Source organism: Etheostoma cragini, chromosome 10 (assembly GCF_013103735.1).
Source record: "Etheostoma cragini isolate CJK2018 chromosome 10, CSU_Ecrag_1.0, whole genome shotgun sequence".
Lineage (NCBI taxonomy): Eukaryota > Metazoa > Chordata > Actinopteri > Perciformes > Percidae > Etheostoma > Etheostoma cragini.
This window is the reverse complement of record NC_048416.1, coordinates 16,482,811-16,498,769: the sequence shown is the minus strand read 5'-3', so window position 1 is coordinate 16,498,769 and position 15,959 is coordinate 16,482,811. Positions and strand designations below refer to the sequence as shown.

Sequence of the window (15,959 nt, the reverse complement as noted above, 5' to 3'; positions counted from 1 at the left end):
GGCTGCATAGTGTCGATAAAAAAATAGAAATGAAGGGAGAAGAATGAAATGCAATGAAAAGGAAAACACTTCACCCGCTCCCTTCTAAGAAGCAGACAGAAAAAACAGACTGAATATTTCCTTATAGGGACTCTGAGTATTATGCTCCATTGTGTATAATACAAAAAAACTTGTGTAGTAACTGTGTCGCATTTTATGGGAGGCCTGTACATTTATAGGCCCTGGTGTTCTTATAATATTCTTGTCGACAACTATTCGCATTATTGGCTGCTCAATGAAATCTTTCCCCGCTTTTGGAACCGTGATATTGCTGAGGACTTGTAGATATTCCATGAAATTTAAACGTTTTAATCCATACGTCTATGAATTATTTTAAAACTAGGCTCAATTGGGCCTTATTTTGGGTAAAGTCGAGGATAAAAATGAATTTCACTCAACTGTTAATTATTTAGTATAGGCCTAGACAAAGGCCCATGCATGCACAGTGGCCTAAAGTAGGCTATTGATGGAGAACTGAAAACAATGAACACTGTAGCATATAAAAAGAAAGGCAAGCAGACACCAGATGAGAGATCCAAGTTAAGAATGAACGTCGTGGATGATTTTGCGGGTCGCACGGTTGCCGGTCCTCCTGACCCGCAGGGATCTGATCCAGCCGGACTCGCACCTTGTTAAAGTGAAGCAGCTTAAAGATCAAACGGCCGCAGTCAAATTGCGCTCATGAGGATGACGAGCGCAAAGAGACAGTAATGAGTTGTGACAAGTCCCGTGGTTCAGCGGCTCTGTCAAGTTGAGCTGTGATGCGTCAACCCGGTGAATCACAGGCACCGAGGAGGAGGATAACGAAAGAAGGAGAGCCATGGATGGAAAGGAGGGGAGGAAGAGGAGAAAGGGTTAGAAAAAGAGCAGGAGGAGGAGGTAGGCTACAAAAAGGCTCCGCCGTCATTCAGTCTGTCACACAGACCACACACACCAAGTCAGCGGAGCGTCAATATTCAAACGTCATCCTTTAATATCATCAATTCACCCATTTATAGGATTACCATCACATGCATTTTTCCTTCATCTTCTTTGGAGTTGTGTGAGGGAGGGCGAGCTAATCCACAAGGAGAGAAGACATTATTATCGGTTTATTTCAGCTCTAAAATTCACCGGTGGATGAACTTGTGAGAGCGAACTAAACGGAATTAAAGGACTTGGAGAAAATGAAAAGGTTTTGCGGAGGTAAGTCAATTGTAATACTTTTAATGGATGTTTAGGCCTGAAAACTACAGACAAGCACTTATTGGCTTCTTTTCTATCATCATATGTCATGCAGTAGGCTAATTCATGTCAGACAATTCGAAAATTTCCTGTCGTACGTCTATATTGAGATTTATTTTCTTACAAATCCAATTACGGTTGTATGGGGTGTCACATGTGGGTTCAGAATATTGAGCCATGTGTTTTCTGTTTTTGCACACTTTCTAAATATGATCCTTATGATGAGGGTTTCACTGCACATCCATTTGCAGGTAAAACTAAATAATCTAGCATGCTCTTATATTCTATTCAATTGTCTTTGAAACTCTGGAAAGAAATTCCAACTTCCAAATTTCCCAAAAATATTTTATGTATTAATGTTTTTTTGACAATTTATTTGAAATGTTGTTGTAAATCTTTTCTTTACAGTAGAAGATGTATGATGAAAAACAAATGAGTTTGCTCAACAGCAAACCTCAAAGGTTGTCAAAGAAACAATTAGACACAGAAAAAAAAGCTTAGACTATCGAAGAGACTTGTTCAACACAGACTTCCATTCAGTTTACAGATTTGTTTGGAGATTTTTTTATGTATTGTCAAAGAAATGTAAAGGCTATATGAGAGGAATGTGAGATTAACAGACCACAAAGAGAGAGGGAGTTAAGCCCAATTTAGCTTTGACAGCGTGTGTGTGTGTGTGTGTGTGTGTGTGTGTGTGTATAAGAGAGAGGGGGTGGAGATTCCTATTCACAGTAAAAAATTACAGGAGTTGAGGGGTCAGAGGCAGCTAAAGCCCCTGTCTAGTTAGCTGTCACTGATATGAGAAAGTACATGATTCACGTTAGTCAGGGTGTGAGAAAACTCATACACACACACAGACACAGACACATACACGCATACACACACACACAGACACACACTTTTCCCTGTGAGACAGCTGGTGCGGCTGCTGCTCCGTGTCTATGAAAGGAAGGAAAAGGAGGTGAAAGAAAGAGGGAGAGACAGTACAGAAGGATGGCTGTGTGATGAAATGATGAACTGAACAAAAGATCACCAAGTTCCTCTCTTCCACTGTCTCCCTCCGTCCCTCCCCTGCTCTTCTCATCTCATCTAGGTGGTCACATCATGAGGCCAACTTTTCTGATGGCCTGCCGGTTCACATGACCACCTAGATGGGAAGAACAATCTGCTGCTCCCTCAGAAACACAGAGCAAATAAATATACTGAAAGCTCAGCTGTTGAAGAACATGCCACCTTTGACACACACACACACACACACACACAGATGCAGACACACATAGACAAGGCCTGTTATTGCTGGGAGGGTTGAATTAGTGTCGGTGTGTTTCAGATAAAAGCGTTAGTGTGTGTTGGGCCAGAATGCTCAAACACACCCGCCAATAAGAGGAAACAAAAGAAGAGTGAAAAGAGAGAGAGCAGGGGATGTGGATAAGAGAGGAAAAAGTGACCCTTTCACATCTTTTGATTCGCTCAGCGCCATCCTCAATTCTTCACGCTATATATATGGATGTCAGGAGGATTTGTGGAGGTGGGGGCAGGTTGTGTGTGTGTGTTGGGGGTGAGAGAGAGTCAAGAGAGGTAGAGACCGATAAAAGTAAATAGAGAGAGAGGGAGGAGGGGAGAAGGAGAGACAAACTGGGGGTAGAGGGGTTAATGCAGTGCAGATTCCCGATTGACAGAAGTTAGCAGCACCCAGAGGGAAAGACAGAGGAAAGAGTAGGGGGGAATGATATAAAATGAGTCGGTCACGCTTTGAACAGTTACACATGCTGTTTACATTTTTCCCAAATTAACATGGCCCCTCGCTTCAGAAAATCTCCCTCTCTCTCTACCCTCCACCAGCTCCTTTTCCTCTCCCTCCTTCCTTTCAAATCCTCTCTTCCTCCTCCTTCTCCCCTTTGTCTCTATCCTTCAAGACCCCAAAATAAATTTCGTCAGTCTCCAGAATCAAATCCTTACAATGTAAAAATACTGTCAGATACTTCTGTCTCTCGTTGAAAACATGACTTACATTGTATTATCAGCAAAATACGCTTTCAAATATAAAAGCATTAAAGTAACTGTTTATGCAGGAAGAATAGCCCCTGTCAATATTGATTATATTGTTGCACTATATTCATTATCATATTTTATTATTCTTATTTTCGTTTTCAGTATGTTACACATTTTAATGTTTTAGCAAGTCAGGGTGGAGCTGGTTTTAAGTTGGATAGTTTAAAAGTCAGTATAACAATGTATCGTTCATTCAAAATGCTTATCTTAGATTTTCTTACAGTAAAATCTTAATCTGCAAAGTAATTAACCACAGTTTTCAAATAAATGTAGTAAATTTAAAATTAACCTACTTACCTCGGAAATGAATTTGTAAGCACAAAGGAAAAACTCAAATAGATTGATTAACCGATGTTTTAACCTTTATCTCCAGAGGGGAAACTAGAGTTGGGTCGCTCACGCTCAGGAACAAGTAACAAAAGATACACAAGTCAAAAGCTTACATCAGAGATCAGACAAACAACAATAGTAATAGACATTGGCTCAGGAGCAACTTAGCCCGCCTAGCCACTAAATTAAAGACAACATATTGATGCAATCTATTAATTACTGTAATAACAATACCATAAGTAAAACACCTACGTAAATAAAAGGACCAGTAAAACAGAGGATACATATGAAATAACACATTTAACTAATAGAGTACATATTTAAAAGACACTTCTAGTAGGGCTATAAATAATATAAATATTTTTAATAGCAAATTTGTCAATTGATTGATCAGTTCTTTGATCTAGAATGTCAGAAAATAGTGACGCAATTTATTAAAACCTAAGTGGACATCTACGAATCACTTGTTCGGTCGACACAAAGTTCAGAACCCAAATACATTCATAAGTAAGAGGAAGCAGCAAATCCTCGGATTTGAGAACCTGAGAATAGAGAATTTGCATTGTTTTTGCTTTAAAAAGGTTTCTTACTATTAATTGACTCATTGTTTCAGCTCTATACTTCTTCTATCTCAGAACTGTCTCTCTGCTTTCCACTGCCGCTCTCCAACTTTCTTCGAATAGTAGTGACAGAGCAGTGACTTTGAAATTCATTAGTGCGTTCTTGTGTGATTCTATTTTGCGGTATTATTTAAGAGAAAACCATGAGGTAGAGATGGGGAGTAGCCGGGGTGAAGGGGGGAGGAGCAGTTTAAGAGGTCAATTAAAAACCTAAGGTCTGAAAAAGGGGAAAGAGGTAGTGAACGTTGGAGATGGGGGAATGAACGGAGCCAATTAGTGAAAGGAAGAGAGGGGAACGGTAATTAGGGAGAGAAAGGAAGGAGCGGTTAAAATGGAAGTTTGATGTTTCAGGAAGCTTTAGGGAGAGAGGGGGACAGATGAAGCGACAATGAAATTGAAACCAAACATGGCGATTTAGCTTGGAGCGACTGGAATCCACAGATTTAAAAAAGAAAAAAAGAAGAAGAAAAAAGGCATGGATGGATTGGCTTATAAGGTGAAGAGAGAGAGAGATCAGGGTAAGAAGGGGAACTAAACAGAAGACGCTGAGTTTATGACTAACGAGAAATAGATTCACAGAGAGGTTCTGAGCATAAAACTCAATTTCTATTGAATGTTTTAAATTGTTTTCCTTTGTTTCCTTTGTTTTTGGGTCATTTGTGTACTTTGGCAACCCCAGTGTGTGTCCGGTGCCAAGAGGATCAATTTGAAATTCAGTATGAACACAGGCCAGAGGAAGGAATCTCATGGGACAAGAGATGGGAAAAGTGTGTGTGTTTATTTTTTTACATGTATTTTTTCAGGATAACGACTGTGCATACATAGATCTCCACTGCACAATCTGGATGCACGTGTGTGTGCATGTGTGTGCACGTTTGTGTGTGTTGAGTTAGTAATGGAATGCACATTTGATCAAGTACAGACTGCACATAAATTTGGCCTTTAACTGTACACAGACACACAACACCAACCCTGACCCCAGACTGTCAAACCCCCAATTCACCCCCCCCCCCCCCCCCCCCCCCCCCCCCCCCCCCCCCCCCCCCCCTCACCCAACGCTCTGTCCACTTCCACTGTGGCATCACATCAGCCTGTTAATGTGCGCATGGTTTTTTGCCCCTGGCATCCTGCACAGGTGTGTTTATGTTTAGGTTGAGTGTTATGACAGAGTGCAGAATTGCCACCAGGTACAGTGCCGCACAATAATTAAAAAACTATGCAAGAGACAAACAGCTCCTCAGAGTTTGGCTCTGATGAGTCTTTTCTGTCAACAAAGCCGCAATGAGCCTCCAGTTCCAGTAAGCTACATGACAATAAATACGCAAGACAAGTCACAGGCCGGGTGCATGTTCTTGGAAAGAAATGTGACACTTGTGAGGTTAAAAAAAATGGGATCAGATAACAAAAAGTAACTTAATGTAACGACTGAGCATAAACAGTATGTGGATTTTAGTGACATTGAATGATGAACTTAGTTGAGGGCAGATGGGGCTCAGTTTATGGGGACTTGGCTTGGGAACTGGAGGGTTGCCAGTTAAAACCCCTGTAGGGACTAAGTATGTAGTATGGACTTGGTAGCTGGAGAGGTGCCAGTTTGTCTCCTGGGCACTGCCAAGGGGCCCTTGAGCAAGACACTAAACCCCCAACTGCTCAGGTTCTGGACCACGGGCAGCGCCCTCCCTCGCTCTGACATCTCTCTATTTGATGCATGTGTCCTATTTGTATGGGTGTGTATTTTGGGCCTGTGTGTGTAATTACTATATAAGAACAGAGTGAACCTTAGGGATTAATAAAATATGTCTCCTTCTTCTTTTGTTTAAAGACTGTGAGAGAATCATTCTTGATCTTGGGAACATAAATCTGTGATCAAATAAAACAAAGTACAGTTCCCTTGCTACTTTTTTTTGGAGTCTTCTTCATTGAATGGAAATTTCTCAGGTGTTGTCAGGTGGCAGTGCAGAACTCACAAGTCCATCCCTGTGAGACAATTAAAAACTCTGGAAAAGCTAATAAGTGATCCTTGAGTTTATGGTGCACTAACACAATGTCAGCAGAATGGGAAGGGCAGTAAAAACCAACTGATAGCCCCGTAGTCATATCATTGAATTTGCCTAAATTAGCTACTTATGTGTTTTTTATCACTGTAACCTTTTGTTTTTCTATCCATGTAGCAGTTTGGAAAATTAACAGATGTTATGAACTAGACTGAGACAGCTGTGTTCAGAATTGCAGCCCAGATCAAATTATCAGATCGTTTTATTTTAAATTTTTTAATCAAGTGTGGATAGAAAAATTCCACAATAAACTTCTAGACTTATGTTTGCAGATTCTTAAAAATAACTCACAACATGACATAACATGCATATACCAACAAACTTTTGCGCCTAACGTTGTATTGTCCTTTGACATAGCAGAAGAGTTCTGCACAGGGACTAGACAACACTGAAGTGCGTGGAGTGGGAGGATGTAGCCTGTAGTATGTTGTTTTGGTTCTGGAAAACACACCACGGATGATATTTCCACATCTTGTTCCAAAATCAGGCTGCATGGCTTGATTAATGTTAAATCTTGTCAAAGTCTCACAATGTGTGCTCACCAAAAGTATGGCATCACAATATACTGTAGTCATCCTAATCAATGTTGCACTGGAAAAATACATAATAAATAAACATCCAATTTGGACCGGATTCTAACATCTACATACTGATGTTTCCTTTCTGTTTAAGACCTCTTTCAAGTGGTTAGAGCAATGAATTGCAACCTCTTCTGGCTTTAGAGCTAGTTTTTCCTGGACCAGACTGGAGAGATTAACTTACACATGGTTTTCCCACAATACCAAATTCTGTTTAAGTGCTTGCTTAAAACCTCAAATGGTGATGCATGTTGGGAAAGATGAAATACTAGTCCTCTTGGATGGAAGCGGTACAACACCCACAAACACTGGGTTACTGGTTTACCAAAACACTGTCTGGAGGGTAGATGTCAAGTGTGTTACGAGGCTCTTTTTGCCCCTGAAAATACAACCTTGCACAGCAAAATTCAACTCTGAACCATGACCCTGTGCTGATGTTTGTTTTTGACCTATTAGACGCTCAAAAACTCTGGCGCCCGAATGTTATGTTGAGCTCTGTACTGCAGATGGCAGCCAGACAACAGAGTGCCAGATCTGGCTTTACAACTGCGAATAAATCGTAGATAAAAAAATATGATCTGTTGTGAACGATGGAGCCCATTGTGCATATGTGTAACCCTTATAGGTATGTGTGCCAAAATATGTAGAGATTCACACACACATGAGTGCAGCGAGGCAGTTCATGGTCGGCCGTTGTAGGGAACCCCTGTGTTGCTGTAATGCAATCCACCAACAGAAAATGTTCTGGTTTCAACCCTGCCCTGCGGAGTGTGCTTCCACTGCCAGGTACACAGCCCCAAGCCTGCAGGGCTCCCCTTGAAGTCGGGCTATATGCCGACTATAGTGTAGTTGCTCAATGTAATAGTATTAACACAACAACATAGCTCTTGGTTTGAGCTATCTCAGTTTACTCGTACCAAAGAGTGTCAGTTTTTAGTCACAGCGGTGGATGATTTAGACATGTCAGTTTTCAGTCAAAACAACAAGAGGCTTTCAAGTCTGCCAATCATCTCTGAGCATGTAGCTGCAGACTAAAGGAAACAGTTCGGAACAGTTTTGGTTAATTTTTGCCAAGGAGACTTTTCTTTCTCCGTCGCATGCAACTTTTTTTTTCTGTGCCTGTTCATTTTTTCCCTTTTTGCACAATGTGCGTCCTTATCCTTCAGTGCTGTTTACTCAACGATGTTGTGTCGATGTTGAGGTGTTTTGACGCTAATGTGGGATGTGCGGTGGGAGGAGACTGGGGCTTGATGAGCTCCAAATGATGAAATGAAAGATGCTCATTGATTCTGACAGGTGATAAGGCTATTGAACTTCAGGAGATTGGAGAAGGCATGGCTGACAGGGGTTGTCCTAGTTGACTGATTTCAAGGTGTGTCTGTGTGTGTGTGTGTGTGTGTGTGTGTGTGTGTGTGTGTGTGTGTGTAGGAGCATGTGGGAGTTGCCTGCATACACAGTATTTTAGAATAATAGTCTGTGAGGAAGCTTTGATGTAGCTGACAACTCAGGGTCAACAGGTAGTGGGAGAGTTACTAGGTATAAAGGAGGCCTTTTACAACCATTCAAATCAAGCAGGTTTTTTGACAAGCATTTTTAATCCTGTTTTAATTGCAAACTGCCAGTTCCCCAATCTGTCGTTCAATCTGTCACTAAAACTCAAGTCATTTGATAAGTAGAACTTTTTTCAGGGAGCTTGAGCTTGTTAGATTAAACAATATATGTCATCACAGTTTCTCGTTGCCATGTCATCATTGCAAATTGAAATACAAACAAGGGGATAAACCTTTTATGTTAACGCATTCTAATGATTTGTTTTTTTTTTGTTTTTGGTTTGATGTTTGGTTAAAGGCACAGAAGACAAAAACCCCAAATATTAGAATAAATTTCTCTTCATATGTCAACCATAAGTTTTCTTCTATGACACATTTTATAATGTTAACTGCAATTATAACAAATTCTTGTTTTAGCACATCAGACCACAGATTTTTGTCTATTGTGTGGCGTGTAGCGCGTAACATCATCAAGTTTCTACCCAACTCTTGTCAGGGAATGCATACCGATACGTCCAACGTGAGCAGTTGAGTCAGAGAAAAAAAGGTGTAGACTGTTTTAGGTCAGAACTTGTTTTCTTGGAACCATTGAAAACGTGTTGAGGGTAAAGATTTTTCAAGTGTTTAGGCCAGTCAGTTCTTCATCTTGTGGGGCCCGACGTGATGGATAGATGAAAGAAAAAAGGGTAATAAAAGGAGAGAAGCAGAGCTAATCAGGGTTAATTGGCTGCTTTTATTTTGACCCGAGGCAGAAAAGAGATAAGAGCGTCGAGAGGGGGAGGAGAAAGGTATGTTGGGAAAGAAGGCAAAGTTTGAAAGCAGTGTGACAAGTTTAAGAGGAGAAACAGGATAAATTGGTGAAGCAACAGGAGGCCCGAGGTGAGTCAGAGAAAGACAGAGGGAAAGTTGACTGACATACATTGTGCAATACATATTTCACCCCTGTTGAACAGCAGCATGTTTTGCCCATAATTACAAGCATGAATCACTGCCTAGTGTCTGGATGTCAGGAGGATGAGAGAAAGCGCAGCAAGGATGGAAAAGGATGTCGGAGAGCAGAGACGGCGAAAGAAATGTGGGTAACACTTGAGCGAAGGGTCTTGGAAGTGTCAAGGGAGAGTTAGAAAGTATAGAGAGAGAGTGTGAAAAGTGGCAGCGTGCAGAGACAGCAAGCCTGGACGAAGAGAAGCGGACGTACATGAAGTTCCTAAATGTTGAAAACCACCTTTCATCTCCAATTTTCTCTGTTTGAAACCAGAGACAGGGGCACTAAAAGGTTTCCAGTGTTACAACCCCCCTTCACACACACACACACACACACACACATTGTATACACTTGCAGCAATGTAAATTTCATTCACGTATAAGATTACGACAAACATTCTCACCAACACTCACAGAGTAACATAAAACACCTACACAAACACTCTGATACCTAAACAAGAAGTCCACAGCAAACACACAACTGATACAAACACATTAATGTTTGTGATTGTAAAGAAAGCCACATGTCTTTGTTTTGGGGATATCGGTCAGGAATGGACGTGTGTGTGTGTGTGTGTGTGTGTTTGTGTGTGTGTGTGTGTGTGTGTGTGTGTATGTGTTTGTGTGTGTTAAAGCAGCTGTTTGCCTGACAGGCTGGTGCATTGAACATAGGTGTAATTTGTCTGACTGTCTGAAGCTATTAAGCAAGGTTTTATTTGAAGCCAGAGTAAACCTCCGACAGCCAGAAACCTCCAAAATTAGATTGGAAACTGGAAAAGCTTTATTGGCAGTGTCAGATGACTTGGCAATATGTAAACAGACGAGGCCATCGCCATAGAGACAAAGAAATAAACCAGAATATTGTAAAAAGTCCTATAAACAGTGTGATAGTGCAATGACTGGAAAGTGTGGCTGGAGGTGACTTTTGTCTGTTGAACTTTCAAATCATCAAATTCATTAAAAACCAAGTATCCAAGTTAAATAATCACAAAATGTCTAAGAAAATAATGGCCGAGATAAATTTCACCTCCTTGTTATGATTAAAAATACCTCTGCAGTGTGTGCTGTTTATCACTTGGATGAGCATGATGTGAGTGCCCTTACAGAAACATCTTTTAATTACTTTTAAATTTGTCCACAGTCAATCAACATCAGCTCGTCTTGCTATTGGCTGCTGCCATGGCAACAGCCCTGGATCCTTCACACAACCTGGCAAGTGAGAGGAGTTCGATAGAAAGCACGTACGAGCTGACAAAATACCTCGAGTATCAGCTCAAGGAAATCAAAGACATATATGTGAGTCCTTCTTTGTGATATTCCTTTCTGTTTCATTTCAATCTACTTTTTATTTAATCACAATTAGATACACTGAAACAAAGTTTACCATCAAACCGTTAAAAACAATACTTTTTTTATATTATGGTCAACCTCCAGAGAATTATCACCTATATCCCTGCCACCACTTTAACTGCTCTAAGCTCTAAAGCGTTTATTTTTAGCCGCAGCAGGCAGTTGTTTTCAGTGAAATAGCTATAAAAAGCACTGTATTCTACCAGCTTTTTATTCCTCACTGCTCCATCCAACTCTCACTGTATTTCCTCTTCATCAATGATGCAGAGGGACGTCTACACAAATCAAAGGTTGTAGTGTTTCTAGCTCCACCTTTGAGTCTTGGATCGGTGTGCTAAGTATCTCAACAGAGGGGTAACTAAAAAAAAACAGGATGGGTGCCTGGGTAGTTCACCTGGTAGAACAGGTGCCCCATATACAAAGGTTTGCTCCTTGATGCAGCGGCCGCATGTTCGACTCCAACCTGTGGCCCTTTGCTGCATGCATGTCATTCCCCCTCTCTCTCGCGCCTTTCATGTCTTCCGCTGTCCTATAAATAAAGGCCTAAAATGCCTAAAAAAACAAAAAACAGGCTGGAGTGGAGCGGTTCTACTGGTACCATCCACAACTTTTGTCAATGGAAATGCAAAAATAACGTATTATGTTATAATAACGCTCGGTAGAAACTAGGCTATAGTGGATCCTTTAGCAGCTAAATAGCCAGCTAATTCCCTCAGGAGTTGGCAGAGACCAAAAAATCTATTGAAAAAGAGTGATACTGGATTTAGCCAAACTAATTCAGAAGAGAAAACAAAAACAATTTAGAAGATGACTTCCTGGTTCAACTTTGACCAACTGTACTTGACTTAGATGCGCACACACCGTATATTGAGGAATTATTACAGACATGACAGGGGAATTCACCTTCAGTTTATTCTCCATATAAAGAGGTTTATAAACTAGCTAAATTGTGATCTTATGTTTCTTGGCTTGGCTGACTTCAATGTAGCAATGAAGCTTTATAAAGTGTTGTGATGAATAATGGTCCAAACTATGAATCAAGAGTTATCCATTAAACCTTTTCATCCTTTCTTCTGATTTTTGTATATCTCCTCCAGCTGACCTACCTAGGACCCCCATTCAATGAGAAGGACTTCTCCCCTCCTCGACCCAACAGTACCGCTCTGGCCCTGCCCAGCGCTGCCACCCGCCTGGAGCTGTGGCACGGCCTGGAAAACCAAGCTCGGCTCGCCCAGAACCAGAAGGCTTACTCTGTCCTGCTGGCAGCCGTCAGGGATTTGGCCCGCTCCACCCTCTGCCCCGCCCTCAAGATATCCCTACTGCACTTTTGCACAGGCCTGGATGGGCTGCTGGGCTCCATATCCGCACTGATGACCACCCTTGGTTACACACTTCCTCCATCATCTTCAAACTTGGAAAGTAATGCTGGAGAGCTGCAGTACTCTCAGAGGGGGGTCGGGGGCGACCGACCTGCTCCACTGATTAGCCAGAGCCTTTACAGGTCCAGAGCCGGGACGAGGACAGAGCCCGGTCAGCGTAACAACCAAAGAAGAAGCAGGACAAGGGTGGTCAGAGGAGAGAGGGAGGACAGCATCACTGTAGACCTGGTGGAAAAAAGGAGAGGGAAAGAAGGTAGGAGAGTGGAGGCGACTGCAGCTGGAGAAAGGAGTGGCGGATCGACGGAGAAGGGAAGAAGAGAAAGAGGAAGGCGAGTCAGGAGGGAAGAGCCAGAGAGTGGGAAATGGACTGCCAGCGAAAAAGAGAGAGTAACGGAGGAAGAAGAGGAGGAGCAGGAGCGGGAGGGAGGGGTGGAGATATGGGGAAGGAGGAGGTTGCTGAGTATCAACGAGGATGTTGAGGAGAAGAGGCAGCCTGAACCCAGGGTACAAGTGTCATTCCCGGGCACAAGAGGTTCCAGCTCTCTTCAACAACCGACCATCCAAGCCAAGAACAATAACAATCAATACAGCTACAACATGAACTCACATCACATAAACACACTCAGAAAAGAAGATGGATTCATTGTAGAGGGAAGCAGAGGGTTAATGTTGGAGGAGGGGAAGCAAACAGAAATGGAACCAACCTCCTCTTCCTCCACTTTCTATCTTCAGCGTCGCCTTCCTCGCTCCCTCCTCTCCCCTACCCTCCAAGCTCCTCTGTCAACCCTCTCCCTGCTCTACCAGTTCGGAGCAGGTGAGGAGCACACCCTCCTCTCCCAGCCCATCCCTCTGTCTTTACAAAGGGGCACCTCCCTTCTTTCGCCTCCCCTGACTCCGCTACTTACCTCTACCTCTTCTGCCTCTTCTTCGCTTTTGTCAGTGCAGCCGACGATGAACGACTTTGCCAAAAAGGTGGAAGGGTTTTGGATTTTGAGAGAGCTGCAGAGTTGGCTGTGGCGGTCGGCGAAGGACTTTAACCGCCTCAAGAAGAGACTCAGAGGCTGAGACATTGAGACACACAAGTGCTTTATATAGGAAATGTATTATTTGCACACAATAATTGGAAGTGGAAACAAATTAAGAGCTAGAACAGACAAAAGCACAAAAAAACACACTCCTGCTTAACACGTTCATTCATACTGTACTGGAATAAGTGAATGAAGGACTATTTGGCAGGTCACCAGACGCGCTAATGGAATATAACACACACAAAGCCAACACATTACCAGCACTGTCACCCGCCTGATTCACACAGCAGCTCATTGAGCGAGACACACTGAGACTGGGCTGAGTTACCGGACTTCATGGCTCATAGATCAACAGAAATACCACTGTAGGTGGTTACACACACACACACACACACACACACACACACATACGCACACACACACACAAGCACACACACACTCCAGATGTGTGAATCAGCAAACATTCATTTTCTCTTTCAAGGAAGAACATTTCTGAATGGGTAAAAGACAAAGGGAGAGGAGGAAATAGCCAGAGGGATGAAGAGAAGAGGAAGACGGGAGGAGGCGTGAGTCAAGGGATGAGCAGTGGCAATAACGGGCAGAGGGTTATTGCTGAGTAATCAGAAATCGGCCGGTCAGTTACAGTAACTCTACAACAGTGCTTCACATAATGTCTACACACACACACATACACACACACACACACACACACACACACACACACACACACACGCGCACACACAACACACGTATTTGGTGCCTTAAGAAAATAGAAATTCATTTCTATGCTACTTTTGATTAAGTGCTTACCCATTTGCAACATTTTATTAAGAATTTCACTACATAGCAACAAATATTTAACACAATCTTAAAATGTTGTATAACAAAATAAGTTCCCCTTAAAAAAAAACACAGTTTTGGGTGTTTGGGAAATACACTTACTTGCTTTTGTGCTGAGAGTAAGATGAGAACATCAATACCGCTCTCACTTCTGTGCACTTGATATACGCCAGGAGCCAGCTGCTGGTTAGCTTTGCTTAGCTTAGCATGAAGACTGGTCACGGGGGGAAACAGCTCCGTGCAAAGGTATTAAAATCCAAATACCAGCGCCTCTTAAGTTCACTAATTAACATGTAATCAATTTTATGTTAAATCCAGACAAAAACAAAGGTATAAAACAACAAGTTACCATTTTGGAAACTTGTGGTCACAGTGAGGTTGCTTGGCTACCAGCGGAGACTGCAGGTACCCACTGTTCTGAGCTACGAAACATCAAACCATGAAAGCTTTAATGTGTGTTCATTTTAAACTTGTGGTGGGCAGATAGATGTGGTATGTCACTCCCTCTATCATCACAAATTGTCATTTTCTAGACTTCTGTTTCTGTATAGAGATTCTATTTAACATTTAACAGTTATGTTTAAAAGATATAAGGTATAAGGTAATCAATCTTCTCATCTAACTCTCAGTAACATTGCAAAACACGCCAAGCTATTACTTTAAAAACAACACATTAGACACATTGATGTGAATTTGTGCCTTTTAAATCATGAAATCAGAGTTTTTTTCTTTGGCAACTCACAGATGGCATGATTTCTTTTCCAGAATGAAGATTGTTGTGTTATGTTTTTACAATGTGCCTTAGATGATATGACTAAAGGTTATGCATCATCTCTCTATAATATTTATTGAACAAGATGTTTATTTATTATTAAATCCAGTGTGACTATACTGTGTTGTAACTCAAAATAAAATAAATACTAGCTTTTGTACAGAGCGTGGTGTTATTGGTCATTTGGGAGCCCATCCGGGGAGAGACAAAAAAGAAATGCTTATGGGATTTTTGTTTGCAAGGGTTTCAGTTTTATAGGGATGGTTTCGGGTGATTGGCACAAGGGGAGAGGAGTTTGGGGTCGGTGTGTTTTCTGGAAAACAAAGACCGGCTCACATTCGTGACAAAAAATAGAACGAGAGAGGCGGGGTATGAGAGAGTTTTTATTTGTCTGTCCGGGTGAAAATTTACGATCATTTTTCCTTTCATCTCTCTCTTCCCACCTCCCACTGCATCATCCCTCCTCCCACTTTGCTTTCTTTTCTCATCACACTATCTCACGAAGCTCCTCTTCCCCCTGAAAACATCCCTCTGACCTGTCACAGTGAGGGATTTACATGAAACAGGCACAGGTACAAACACACCTTCTCATAATCCCACCAACAGCCCGGCTCTCTTGTTGTGTCTGTGTTTCAAGGCCGCCGCGCTCCCTGTCTCTGTCACGCCTCTGCCGCTTATCATTTTCTCTCTTGTCTTCCTTACCCACTCTTTAATCGCTTCCTCATTTAATATGTATTTTCTTTCTTTGTTGGCTTTATTGCTCTTTCTGAGCTTTTCCCCCACATGCTCTGCAGCTATTTGGCTTCCTCTCCTCGCCCCCAGGCCAGATATTACAGGATCAATGAGAATCTCCTTTCCATCACCTCCAAGGTACACACCTGCACACAAATTCAAACGTCCGCCCTGACACACACACATGCACATGGCACACACACATGCAAGCACACAACCACACACGCACACACAGATGTGGACCATGTGCTGACAAACAAATGCCCGCATGAACCTTAAAAAGCAGCATTAGCTGAGCAGGAAGTGACGTAAATGGGAGGTCGGCTGTGTCAAAGCTGACACATCATCACACACGCTCTCACTAAGTGGGTGAAAGGGTTAACACTGACAGAAACATGACACATATGTAAACACGCACACACACATT

The 15,959-nt window shown here is 42.1% G+C and overlaps 1 protein-coding gene across 2 annotated transcripts; it reads left to right on the top strand.

Moving 5' to 3' along the window:
• The first annotated feature begins 764 nt into the window (after nucleotides 1–764).
• On the top strand, nucleotides 765–15,716 carry clcf1 (cardiotrophin-like cytokine factor 1). 2 transcript variants are annotated; one of them, XR_004658326.1, is made up of 4 exons: nucleotides 765–1,224; nucleotides 10,573–10,727; nucleotides 11,879–15,372; nucleotides 15,595–15,716. XR_004658326.1 is itself a non-coding variant. In XM_034884289.1 (3 exons), exons 1-3 carry the CDS (start codon nucleotides 1,206–1,208, stop codon nucleotides 13,223–13,225), a joined length of 1,521 nt encoding a protein of 506 aa, XP_034740180.1. In that variant the 5' UTR covers nucleotides 765–1,205; the 3' UTR covers nucleotides 13,226–15,439. The 2 variants fall into 2 exon arrangements, 1 of the variants encoding a protein (XP_034740180.1); XM_034884289.1 differs by lacking the exon at nucleotides 15,595–15,716 and having other exon boundaries at nucleotides 11,879–15,439.
• Nucleotides 15,717–15,959: the final 243 nt, after the last annotated feature.